Source organism: Siphateles boraxobius, unplaced genomic scaffold (genome assembly GCF_051911475.1).
Source record: "Siphateles boraxobius isolate OS27281-9 unplaced genomic scaffold, OSU_SipBor_1 9, whole genome shotgun sequence".
NCBI classification, from domain to species: Eukaryota; Metazoa; Chordata; class Actinopteri; order Cypriniformes; family Leuciscidae; genus Siphateles; species Siphateles boraxobius.
The window spans coordinates 23080498-23094429 of record NW_027509219.1 but is presented as its reverse complement, the minus strand read 5'-3'; the positions used below and the strand labels follow the sequence as shown (position 1 = coordinate 23094429).

General features: G+C 38.2%; 1 protein-coding gene and 1 long non-coding RNA gene across 3 annotated transcripts in view; one reads left to right on the top strand and one right to left on the bottom strand.

Annotated features, from left to right (window-relative positions):
• The first annotated feature begins 1585 nt into the window (after nt 1-1585).
• Nucleotides 1586-2387, top strand: LOC143732461 (uncharacterized). Its single transcript, XR_013201125.1, has 2 exons — nt 1586-1644; nt 2334-2387. It is a non-coding gene; the product is annotated as an uncharacterized LOC143732461 (long non-coding RNA).
• Nucleotides 2388-3696: 1309 nt separating this feature from the next.
• The window catches only part of LOC143732452 (uncharacterized), a 32193-nt gene continuing 21957 nt past the window's right edge, over nt 3697-13932 (bottom strand). Inside the window, exons 2-7 of one of the 2 annotated variants that reach the window (XM_077223538.1) lie at nt 12956-13177; nt 9771-9828; nt 8590-8623; nt 7664-8238; nt 5751-5885; nt 3697-5471 (exon numbers count right to left, since the gene is read on the bottom strand). In XM_077223538.1, the coding sequence (XP_077079653.1) occupies nt 4917-5471; nt 5751-5885; nt 7664-8238; nt 8590-8623; nt 9771-9828; nt 12956-13089 (1491 nt within the window). In that variant the 5' untranslated portion in view covers nt 13090-13177 and the 3' untranslated portion in view covers nt 3697-4916. Of the gene's footprint in view, nt 5472-5750; nt 5886-7663; nt 8239-8535; nt 8624-9770; nt 9829-12955; nt 13178-13932 lie in introns of both variants that reach the window. The other variant, XM_077223537.1, reaches the window with a different exon arrangement.

Genomic DNA, 13932 nt, shown 5'->3' with positions numbered 1-13932 from the left:
GAGTACAAATAGGGTTTAGAAATAAGACCATAAGAGAGAACTTGGAAGATAAAAATGTGTAGATAGGAAAAAGCCATAGAAGGTTTTAAAAGATATAAGTGACATCTGTTTCAGCAAAATGGAGGAAACTTGCATTAACAAGTCTTTTCTAAGATCAGACTTTTAACGAATTAGGTAACTGGATACAAAGGGCATCTATCTAAAGAATCCAGAATTTGGCTAAAATTAACCAGACATAATCAATCTCTTCAGCACTTCACAGATATTACCTATTTTACTCGATGGGAGCTAAAAAAAAATTAAAGGCTAGAATATGACCATCTGCATTTAGGGCAAAAAATCTGCAGCTTTTTTCCCCACGAACACATCTGCACATACTTGTTTTCAATGCCCCATGGTTGACTTTTTCCACAAAATTTCTAGCAACTACATGACAAATCTAAGTAAGGTAACAATGTCACTGTTTTTGAAGCAGTTAAACTTACAGCTTGACTATTAGAGATGGTATTATCCTCAACAAACTCGTCTCCATACGCGCATGAGACTCTGGTCTTCAAACGGATGAACTGCATAATATAATGTTCCTATCCAATCTGACCTCTGATCTGTAATGCTGCCTGAATCATAATCATACACTGTTCGTTCGTTGGCCAGAGGAGAACTGGCCCCCTGACTGAGCCTGGTTTCTCCCAAGGTTTTTTTTCTCCTTTCTGTCCCCTGATGGGAGTTTTTGTTCTGTGCCACTGTCGCCTTTTTCGCCTTTCTTCCTTTGTCACCATTTCAAAGGTCCAAATCTGAATTTTCATCAATGTCAAAGGTCTGGAAATAATTGGTTATTACAAAACTTGTTTTTAATAAAATAGGCTACATACAAAATAACTACTTACTCAAGAGAGTATGCGATTTCGAACGCAGGCCATGTCTCGAGGTGTTGAGTTGATTGGTGTTGTGGCTAAATACAACCTCCGGTGTGCATACATTTTCAATAATGCAACAGCACTTCGTAAATTATTCCTTACACAAACACACACACGTTTAAATATCTACCATTATATGTAGAAAGAAAATGACATACAGTACAGTAGGCTGTGGGAGTAAAAAGTTTAGAAACATTAAAATTTTTAAATTTCACTTTTTGCCCATTTTAAAATGGCAGTACAATACAGGACAAAATAACCTAAAGTACCATTCCCTCAAAAATATTTAATAAAAAGTGGAATAATTCAAAGGAGGTGGATATATATATGGCACTGTACAGTGCTGACATACATTTTATAGAAACCTAGATGACAGAGACTGCGTTGTACCCACACTAGGTTGCTTCAACATCCAAAAATATTTCCAGGGCTTCTGAGTCAGGCCCTTTTTACCATTGTTGCTGTAGCTCTAAAATATGGGTGACATCTTAACTTAGCAGAGCTCCTCATACATGCTGGATTTGCCTAGACAACAAACTGGTCTGCAACTGCAGCCTCAAGGTTAACCTGTTACTATGGAAACAAGTCAGCCAATAAAAAAACAGCAGACGGTTGCTATGTTGACTGCACCCTTTTTGTTTTAAGGATGACCTATTTTTTTTTTTTCCAGAGCAAGTCAGATGCAAGCTTGTGACACACAAACACACGCAGGGACACAGTAAGAGAGGTAGGGAAACGGGTTACACTTTTACAAACACAAGTTCATATGGTCTAGTAGAGGATTTGAATGAAATAAAAGAGAAAAATCCCTGTGACCTCCTCCATCTGTTTTTAATGTATTCTTACTGTGAAATGCGATGAGATTTTGTCTCAATGGAGGGGAATTCTTAAATACCATACCATGACAGTGAGAGAGTTGTCATAGGAACAGCATGTACCATAGTGAAAGGCTGATAAGACTGGAGCTTCAATGGCTAATTAGGGTAAACAAAGAGCTCTAATGCAATTCCTCATCTACCTGAGTGTATAAACTAATCAAAGCCAGTTTAATCAGAGCTTAATCACATCCAGATTTAGAATGAGAAATGTCCTCTGGAATATTTGCTGAACCCTTTAGCATTGATGCCCACAGACATCACAAAATGCAAATCTAACACAGACGCACATCTGGTTCTTTTGTAAGTCAGTAAGTTGGAGGAGCAAGACTTTTGCTTATTAACGTCTTCAATGTTTTTGTTGCTGTTAAAACCCCTAGTTCTTTCTAAATGACTTAAACCCAACTTAAATCTGTTTATTTATACTCCGAACAAGCAAAAAGCATGAAATCTGATTCAAATTAGTTTTTTTTTGTTAATGCATCTATATAAGAAGTCATATACGATTTCATATTTTACATCATGTTCCTCAACTTCGCAGGTCCATCTCTTCCTTAACTGTGGTACTTGCAAATAAATATTGTGTATTCCACCCTTTCCCGTGTTTTACTCCATTTTCCATTGTTTGTGACACCACCAATGTGGAGCTATGTGTGTGCTAGTCGGCACACTTATGAGTATCAAATAACTATAGTTTGTGCTACAAATGTCTACAAAAATAATAATTGTTCCTGTGTCTCAGCTATTACTTATATTGTCTCTTTCAAGAATGAATGACTTATTGGGAGAAAACACTATGTAAATGCTCTATGCTTTGTGTTTTTTTGAAGTGCTACTTTATTTAAAAAAGTATAAACTTGACTCGACATTTTTATGAATAGTCATTTTGATATAAAAACATTACAATCTTTTGCACATTAGTACTTAATTACACAGCTTTAATACACACCACCCTGTTGTTTGATAAACAAACGCACAACATTAGCTGCCACACTAAACTCAACTGGTCTTTGAGATACACAATATAGCTAAAATGATGTGGAAAACAAAAAAATCCCAAAGCACATAATCAAAACTCACAGAGATACTGCTGAGATAATTTTTCACCAGAGAAAAATCATTCCAAAAGGACAACCGGAAAGAAACAAATACTTTCAGGAACACCAAGAGCAAATTCACTCCCCCTTTTCTACATTTCTTATGTTTGTAACATATTTACAACACTGCACCAACATTTGATAGCAACGAAGGCTTAGACAAGCGGTTTGATTATATTTGGTTGACCTGAGCCCCTTTCTGAGTGCTCCAGCTATTTGGGATAATTTAATCCAGATCACATTAGCATCAGATTCAAAGACACTGAGAGAACGGCTATAGTCCACAGATCACAGATAGTTTGACATTGTCCACTGGTGAAGCTCGTCACTGTCTGGCCATAAAACCCCAAACGCCTCCCATAGACCTACGGGGCAACATACACTAATTTTAAACCGCTTTGTCATTGTAACTTTTTTAAACTCCCATTATTTCCATATAACATACAGGAGATTTTTTGCAACAATCTGATATATGCGATTCCATTCAATCTTATCTGGACATACATGGACATCCTGACTGTTTCTGAAATGATGGGGGGAAAGGGATTGTCTATGATACATTTCTTCTGACCAATTGTGTTATATCCCTAACTGTCCAGTTTTTTTATTTAGAGAGTCCTCCTCGGGTCGTCATTGGTCTCCCCAGTCCTGAAGCGATTCACTTTGTGCTCTTTCTCAGTTGAAGAAAAATGCATATAAATCAAACAATCCAACCAACAACAGCAAGAAATAAACCATTCTCTGATACCACAGGACAGTGCTAGTTTCACTTTACTTTCTTTTCTTTTTTTGTATCCCTTTACAAGGTTTTTTTTTTCTTGAAAGCATGCATCTTTTTAATCAGGCAAAGTGCATAAACATTACTGACAAAGAAAAACACTTATTTTACCGCATTGAAGCACTGTGGTGACTCATGTGACAGTTTGAATTGATGTATGACCAAAACAAAAAATAACATGAAAAGACATTGGGGGTCTCCTGTCAGATATTTCATAACATTTTTATGTGCAATTATTTAATATTTTTGTTCACTGTCCCTGAGCTTTTGCTAAATTCCCTCTGTGATCTTGCTTTATTGACAACTGAAATTTACCATCTATTAATTTTTTATATGTACTCTTCAATTTTATAAGGGGACTGTCTATGACAGACGATATGCTGAGCATAAAATATCTGTGCTTATAAATACTTAAAATACTTTCTTGACGTACACGATCTGTTTGACCAATCGAATTAGAATCTTTATTTTAACTCTAAAATTATGTGATTCTTTTTTACAGAAATAGAGGCTTTGATATTACAAAAATAGAGCCATGTATTTCCTACAGCTTTTAGATAATAGATAGCTTTTAACTGTTTTAAAATAGGATCAATTCTTCTATGAACAGATTAAATAAAGGCCTTTTGTCAATATACAATATTTTGCTTGGCAATAGCTTTTGATTGGCTCTCTGTTAAAGTTCACTTTCTATAAATTTATTTTTGAAATGGGACAGAGCTTTACTAAGTGCTTCGAATCAAAAGAATTTCTCAGAGGGCCGTGGAACACAATTAGACTGTGCTTTTTGACAAGTTGCTTTTGTAATTGGCTTGTGCTCGTTTTTTCTCTCCTTTGGGATTTTCTAGGCATCAAATACGAGTTTGACTCGCAATTCCGATGGTCACTTTGTTCGAAAATACAACATTTAATGACAAATAAACAAGAATTCCCTCTACAGGAATGCTACTGTTAGGTGTGATATGTTTTGTCTGTGGTACTATGTCATGGCTGGTGATGTACTATGTCATCTTCCTCGTGATGAGGCATGTGACTAATCAAAATCATTTCATTCTATCATTTTGTGCTGCGAGAATACTAACCTTTAACTAGACTTACAAAACTCAATTAATGCTCAACTAATACTTGGAAACCATGTAAAATATATAGCAGTGGCACAATGCGCATATCCCATTGGGTTACGACACGTGCGCGTCCCAATTCAAAATTCAAGCCCTAGAGAGGAAAGTTCCCTTTACTAGAGCGCCCCCTACAGGCCAGTGACATACATCTCCATACCATCATTAAAAGTAAAGATGGTGGTTGTGCTGGAGGTGGCTGAGCCCTGCTTCAGGTCAGGGATGCTCTCGTACAGGCTCTCCCCGGGCATCAGCATTGCTTTGGCCGGGAGATGCTGTAGTTTGGGGGTCTGCTGTGGGGGTGGAGGGGGTGGCGGTGGTTGTTGTAAGGGCTGCTGGGGCCGCTTCCGCTTGGGTCGCAAGGTGGCGCTGGCATTGGGCGGAGGCCTGTCTCGCCTCCAGACTCCCCCACCCTCCATGGTCTCGTAAGCCAGGTCTGTTTCTTCGGTGCTGATGGCTTCGTAGCAGTGGTCCTCCATGCAGCCAGGTGGCACTCTCGAGCCTTTGCCCTCCTGTGGTGCCCATGTTTGGGGTTTGACTACCACACTGAAACCCCCGTCACGCTCACCGCGGTCACCCCGAGCCAAGGTCCTAAAGCCGCTGATGTCCCTCGCAGTAGGTGGCGAGCCGGGCACGCCTCGCTTCTTTTTGCCCGGTTTGCAGACTTTCGAATACATGTCTGTGATCTACATGAAAGTAAAGAGACAAACCATCTGAAATGTATTTGTGAGTGGAAAATCTGTGTATATTTATTTTACTCCAAATGTTTGTACTTTTAAGAATACACATTTTACAGCTGCTTCTAGTTAACTCTGAAACAGTGTTTAAGGGTAAGGAAGTGCTCTGGGATGATCTACAGACAATGTTTCTAGATTGTATAATACCCTACAAGACTTTTTGACTGCACAGAATGAGAAGTAGAGGCTGTGTCTCAGGACTATGTGAAAAACTAAATGCACACTCACCCCTGCTGCAGATGCTGCCATATTCTCTCCCGCATGAGAGCTTAGAATACCCATCTGCTTGTGCTGGAAGATGATGTCATCCTCTTCTGGAGGTTTCCATATGTACTGCTCTCCATTTCCCATAAACACTGCCTCCTAAAGTATTAAAAACAATTGACTAGAATAAATATTATATTACAGTTTAAGGAGCCATCTCAAACAATATACATTGGGGAGTAGAGCTCAGCATATCTAATTCATCATGAGCTCCAAGCACAGTTCACAGGTTTAAAACCAGTGGTTTTAAAGAAATAGTTCACCAAAAAATGAATTCTGACATCATTCACTCACCCTCATGTTGTTTCAAATCAGTATGACTTTATTCTATGGAACACTAAAGGAGCTTCAAAATGTGCAAAACTTGCACAACTTGTGTGCAATATTAAATCTTTTTTATGTCTTTGTGTGAGACAGATTAAATTGTAGGTCATTAGCCACTGAATCAAGTCAGTAAGTTGAACTCAAAAACTAGACGAGTCCAACAAATCGTGAACAAATCGGCTGTTTCACTCATTATATTGAAAAGAGTTGCCAGGATATTGTTCAAAAAATTGTGTGTTCCACAGGGAAAAAAATAAAGTAATACGGGTTGGGAATGGCATGAGGTTGAGATAGAATTTTCACTTGAGGTTGAGTTATTCCTAGTTTTTGGGTATATATTTTTAGCTGTTGTAGGTAACAGTTCAAAATTAATTAGAAAGAAATCAAAGAAGATAAAACCCCTTTAAAATGGTTTCATAGTCATACAGTCTGGATGTGAGAAATCCACAAAGACTTTGCAAAGGTCAATTGAGGAGTCGATACAAAACTCCTCTACCTGAAAATAAGCCTATGTAGCATAATCAGGCTACAATCCCCCCTCTTAATGCCTGCCCTCATGTCTAACCATCTTCTGCATCTAATGCTTCATGTGTTTGCTGTACTCAGGCTGTGAGGGAAGAGGCTGATGCTTGCTGTGCACTTTCTCCTCATTGTTATGCAGGAGAAACGGAAGGTGGCCAATGGGGCTGTGTCACAGAGACACTTTTAAGGCAGGGATTTACATGTCGTTGTAGCCTCTTTCGTTCAACACTGGAATTCACTTTGTCTCCCATTAGAACTGGCCCATTTTATGGGCCTGGCTGTTTGCCTGGGTTTCACTGATTGAGAGGTTTCAGTTCGCGTTTCCGCTGGTTGCATCATCCTCATAGTTTAGTACCTATGAGCATCCAACACCCCGAATGCTGTTGATGGACCACAATGCTCGCAAAGGAAGACATTCCCAGCATTCCATTTTAAGACACAATTTAAAGAGCAATCGGAAATTACAGTGAGTCAAAGGCTTTTAATGGTCATGAAAAGACAAATAGTTTTCATGAGCAACAATGCTTTTATATACTGCAGTAGTTCTTTGCATTTGTAGTCTTATTACATACTGAATGTATGTATAGAAGTGATATAATCACAATTAATTAATTGATTGATTGGCTTGATTCATTTATAGCATTTTAGCATTGATAGTAATTAACTGCATTGTTCTTGTTCACTGCTATTCAGTATATGAGGGTTATAGACTGAAACTCAATCAGTAGAGCATGGTGCTAGCAACACCACGGTTGTGGGTTTGATTCCCAAGAAGAATCTGCCAAATGCATAAATGTACAGTAAATATAAATGCAGGTTTGTGCATCATTCTGAAAGGAATTGAGAATATCCTTTAAATTCGTATTCAGTTCTTGAATGTACCAAATAGAGTTGCAATTTGAACCCAACAAACTTCAATGAAAATTAATCAATATTCAAAGAAAAATTTTTTTAATAGGTTTTATAGGTCTAGATAGATAGATAGACAGATAAATAGGCATGTAGATATACATAGATAGATATGTAGATACCTTAGGGAACGACGGTAGGTTGAAGCCCTCATTGTTTTTCCGTGGAATCTTCTGACTGTGTGGGTGCGTTGGAGGCGGGGCTGGATGAGTGGGTGGGGCATGCCGAATGTCCCCACTACTGTGTCGTTGTTGTCCAAGCCCCTCCTCGGTCTCCGTCCCATTGTCCCTCTTCTGGGCGGCTTTTTCCACTCTCCGGACCTTTCTGATGCAGGCGTACTCCACTGTCTCCTGCGGTTGAGGGGGCGTGTTTAATATTTGGGGGAGGGTCTCAGGTTCCGGAATCCCACCCTCTAAGCAGTCCCCGTCAGGATCAGGTGGAGCTGGGGTATTAGCAGGGACCGCCGGTGGGGCGGGGGTGTCCGTCTCCCCAGCTCGACCTCCGACGCCATAGCGGGCATCCTCAGAACCACGTGTGGGAGAGGAGCGGCGGCCCACCTCGGCGTACGTGTGTTCCCCGTCCTCACCAGAGGGGATCTGAGGTAGCTGGCGGCCCTGAGAACGCAGGTCGGAGTTTGAGCGACGGCTAGGGAGTAGGAGCAGATCCATGCTGGCGGGACGGTTCTTCTTAGAAGATTCTACAGAGAGCAGCATGATATTAACTGAAGTCGAGAGCTTAAAATCTGAGAATCAAAACTATTGTGTTTTTTTTTCAAAGAGACAATAAAAAGATTTGCTCGAAACTGCAGAGGCAAAGGGCAGCAGACACATGCCAATCACTATAGAGTAAAAGTAATTACATCTACTAAAATAGCCTCATTGAAACTACCGGAATGCAGTTTGTACTATGCTCAGACCTTTCCCCCGAATTGCAGGTATGTGTGAAGAGCTAGAGACTTTAAGAGCTTTAAGAGATGTGATTTTACAGTACATACTCTTGCCATTGCAGTTGAGTCTGTTCATCTCATGAAGCTTGGTGTCTGACTTACTGATGGAGCGCAGCTTGGATTGCCTCAGTATACTCTGAAAAAAGATGCAAAGATAAACTGCTTAAAATGTTTGTTCAAATAAAAATAAAACACAGTATAACCAATACAACAAAATTGTCAGTTTTCCAATTCAGCCTATGTCGGGCATATTGTTGGGCCAAGCTAGTACATGGCAATAAATACATCTACATTAGGGTGTCTTACTGTGTGTGGTGCTAAAAAAGTGAAATGGCTCAAATGCTTTTGTTTTAGATTCAAAGCTTTAGAGATCCATTCAAAGTTTAGGTCAGATCCATTTCCACTGAGCCGATTAAGAAGATTAATTAAATTCAGGAGGAGCCTTCAATTTGTTACTTGAAAACTAGTTAGTGGGAAGAATTCAGATCCTGAAACAAAACCATGAACTGCTTGAACTGACATGGAACTGAGCCCAGACCTGGGTTCCTTAGAAAATACGCAGAAAAGAAGGAATTGATCGCAAGGAAGGAGAAAGAGTTTCATTCACTAGCCATGCATACACATGTAATTGTGCAGAAAAAAAACTGTCTGTAAATGTTTTCATACAGAAATCATGATATATCAATAAGGTTGCAGTTTAGGATACTCTATCTTTCTGTCAATATACAGTATATACAAAAGTTTGGGGTTAGTAAGATTTTATTTTTTGAAAGAAATTAATACTTTTATTTAGCAAGGACACATTACATTAATGAAAATAAAGACATTTATAATGTTACAAAATACTTATATTTGAAATAAATGCTGTTCTTAGAAACATTAAATTATATTCAAAGATTCCTGAAAAAAATTTAATCACAGTTTTCAGAAAAATATTAAGCAACTCTTTCTTGAGCACCAAATCAGCATATTAGAATGATTTCTGAAAGATCATGTGACATTGATGACTGGAGGGATTACTGCTAAATAAATTACACTTTCAAATATATTGAAATAAAAAAACACTTATCATAAATTGTAATGATATTTCACAATAATTTTTTATCAAATAAATGCAACCTTGGTGAGCTTAAGAGACTTCTTTCCAGAGCAACTGACATATACATTACATTACATTAAATTAAACATTCATAAACTATTGGGTAACTAAATAAATAAGGACATGTACAACTTGTGTGCAGTTATTAGTGAATGAGACCCAGAAGAGACTTAAAAATTCTCACCATGTCTATGAGTCTGTGCTTCCTCTCCTCTCCAGGGCCATTGTGTGTCTTTCCCTTTCTGCAGGACACAATCAGAGAGATGTAAATCAGTTCCCAAATCAAATATTTTAGAATGTTAGGTTCAAACTTCAAATGCTTCGTTTATCCATGCATTTATGGAGACGGAATGCGCTGACTCATTTGAGCACCCTGATTCAATTTACTTTAGTAGCTCCAACTGTTTATCTTGTGCGGGAAGAAAATGCACATTTCAATTCAATTAGGCTACTCAAAGGATTCAAGGCGGTTGTTTTTTATAAACTGTTTGAGTGAAGTCATTTGATCAGAAGTAGTAACTGTGCAAGTGTGTTCAAGATGAACTGTCCTAGAGTCCATATTGGCATTTGAAACAGCAGAAGGCTTTCACTGGATAATTAACAGGCATCTGAGTAACTGCATAGTGACAGTGTTTAGGCTAAAACTTAGCCACACAAAAAATCCATCAAATAATCAACATAATATAATTCAAACATCACTAAAATAGTTAAATAGATGTTGCGGATTAAATTCTTCATGAACAGACAAGAAGTACACAAAAATGTCTTTCAGTGACTCCAGAAACTTTCCTCTCTCACTCGTACACAGAGCCCTGATCCAGACCCATTGCCTGGAATGTTCCGCCAAATTTGACCAGACATCTGTTTATTCTTGGAAAAACATGTCTGTCGTTCTCCTCTGATTGACTAGCGTTGCTTTGATAAGATTACAGGAACAGAGTAGGTATCAGGAATCTGCCCTCAGAAGAAGAACAGCAGGAGAAATAGATACAAAATGGATTTTGTAAAGTACTAAAGCTATTACTGAGATTACAGTGAATCACTGATATTTTGTTTTAAGACATAACAGAATAAAAAACATTAGTATAATATCACGCAAGAACATTTACCCTTCTCAAAAAACTTTTTGGAATAAATATATAGTCTACAACTACAGCTTTTTAAACCCATATATTTATCTTGTTCAAGACTATAACATGATATGAATTATGTGGAAGGTTAGTGAAGAAAAGTTATCATATAAGCTTAAATTTTGTCTTGTGCTCTTTAAAGGGACAGTTCAACCAAAAAAAAAGAATATATCATGTAATATATGGGATTTGAAACTTTAAAAAGGACACAAAAACATCATGACAGTGGTCCCTACTACTCGTGCACTGTATTTCATTGCTTTGTGTGACAAATAGATCGGAATTTCCAATCTTCCCCTACATTGGTCAGTTAACCTCTACAAAGAAATCTCTGAATTAGCGAGTCAGTGAGAACCAGATCAGTCTGAATCATAAATTAATCATTCCGACTGGTTTTATGAACTGTTTCAACTCTCATTTTTGGGTGAACTATTCCTTTTTGAGCCGCACATTATAGGCGTTCAAATGCAATAATTCTTACACAAGTTAAGTTCATCTTTGACTACAGTGTTTAGTATATTTGCAAGCTCAAAATAATATTTTGTCAGCAAGCTTGACCTGAAGAGGTCTGTAGTAATAGGTTAAGTAGGCTTATCAGTAGTAATATCTCATACTTGTTAAGATAGAAAACTGAAAATGTCCAATATTGAGTATAGCTCCTACTATCTAGTACCTATACATTAACCTTCTCAAGTTTTTTCATTTACTTTTTCCCACAGGATCTGAATTTCCTCTATCCCTCTGATCCCTCTATCTCTCATTCCCCTAATTCTGTTTCTTTGTCCTCCCACTACCAGATGCATCAAGTGCTTTGACAAAATGAGACATTAGCAGTCACACAGCGAATTCTGTGCTATCATCGGTGGAACAAGAGAGAGAGATGGAAAAAAAAAAAAAAAATAAACAGGCACTTCCTGTTTAAACGTCACTGCCATGTCCAAATGACATCCCCACCATTACCCAGTGAGCATGAAAGCGGAGTGGGTGAACTTCAATGCCATTTTTGAATAAGCTCTATAAAGGACCTTGGTGACAGTGATGAGTGAAGACAGGTGATCTCTGACTTATCCTAGGAAAAAAACATATTACATATGCCTTCATATTACAGGATTATTTTCTGTAATATTCCTGTTATGAAGATGTATAGTACAAATCACATTGTCATAAGCAAGTATAAGAATACTAGTTTGGTGTGAACATTTTGGTCAAAATCTCTGTTTGTTCAAAAATACTGTACTAATATAAGGCCTACATTAGATTGTAGGATATTGTCACGATGTGGGTTTGTGTCCTGTCATGTTCTTTGGTTCCCTGTCTTGTTCATTAGTTTTCCCAGGTGTTTCTGATTTTCCCACGCCCCCTTGTTATCCTGTTAGCTCGTTTGTCCCTGATTATTTAAGCCCTATGTTCCTGCCCTGTCTTTGTGAGTTGTTGAATGTATGATAGAGGTTAACGTTGGTTATTTCTGTATCCTTGAGTCCTGTTTCTGAGTCTTTGAATCCTGTCCCTGTCTAAGTTTGTTAATAAAGCCACACTGCGTCTGGATCCAGCCTCATCGCTATTTCTAAAGCATTTCGTTATAGATATACCAGTGTTATAATTTATTGAGTGCAATGGACTGGGGGAAAAAAATCATGGTTCTAGAAGATGGAATGAAAATACATTAAAAAGAAAAATTCAAATAAATGCTGTTCTTTTGAACTTTCTATTCATTCAATAATTTTGAACAGAAAGTATCAAGGTTTCCACAATATAATTAGCAGCACAACAGTTTTTAACATTGGTAATAATAAGATATTAACATCTCTTGAGCAGAAAATCTGAATATTTAAATGATTTCCGAAAGATTCAGCTAAATATACAGTTTTGCCACCACAGGACAAAATTACATTTTATGGTTTTGGTGTTCTGGGTTATTGCTAGGTTGTTTCTAGATGGTTTCTGTTGTGTTCTAGCCCATGTCTCTATAACAATCTGGTCACAATATATGGTGTCCTTCCTTCAGTGGAAGTCTAAGGAAGTTTTTCACTGTTTTATTTTAACCCTCTCCTCATGAACTGCATGATTTGAGGTATTATGTATGAAACACATATGTAATAGCAGGATGAGTTATGCACTATACTTAGGTTAGGGGTTTGAACAAGCAAGCACCCCTGAATATGAATCTAAACAAACAGCCAAAGAGGACAAGAAATTAGAGCATTTTATATATGAGCGTATAGTTTAGTTTGCAACTCACCTCTGGCAGCCCACACATAGCACGACGATGAGAATGGTGACAACGAAGGCTGAGGCGGCGGCGATGGCCCCCAGCAGCAGTACTTTGCCGTAGGGATGAGCAGAGAAGTTCACCCCGTCCTGCATGGAGGCCATGTGGAAGTGCTAACACACACACTTTCACGCGCGCCCTCACACACGCACACACATATGCACACACACTCTCAAACACTGTCCACAAGATCTGAAAGGGAAAAGTGGAGGTGCTAGAATCAGTTCCTTTCTGCTTTGTAAAGCCTTTTTCTGCCATCAGAGGGATAACAAAAATTAATCATACTCTTTTACAGGGGCTTTTTCAATATTAGGGGGTCTCAGCCCCCAATGAGAGTATGATTTAAAAGAAAAATTATATATTGTTTGTATACTAGGGTAGGCATGAACAATAGAATAGGTTCTACTCTACCTAAAAGTCAATCCCTGAATATTGAATTAATTTCTAATCATTTTAAATAACCAGCTAATATTCATTAAAAATATAGACAAACTTTATATAACTGCAATTGTCCAACATCAAAGAAGATCTTTATCATTTTCATTCATGGAGATAACATGGAAAATGTGCCATGCTTTAGGAGGATTACTGTCATCTGGTGGAAAACAAACACTTTTAACATAAAAATGACATGAAACACCGATGCAGATATCATTTAATAAATGCACACACTTTTTCCTCTGCTTTTGACGCTGGTGTTGTGCTGCTACGGATTGAAGAACATGCTGAATACCGCAGACTAAAATACGGAGATGAGACGAAGCCCCTCACCGGTTTCACATGAGTTTTTAAAGGGGACTGAGGCGATCACGAATTAGTGTATATATTACGGAGTTAATCGCAAATTTTTATGGGGGCTGGGTGGAAATGTGTGGTGGGAGGGGTTATGGGGGGCGGTAAAGCCCTCCTTAAAAGGGCCTAGTGATGCCCCAGCTCTTTTATTCCTT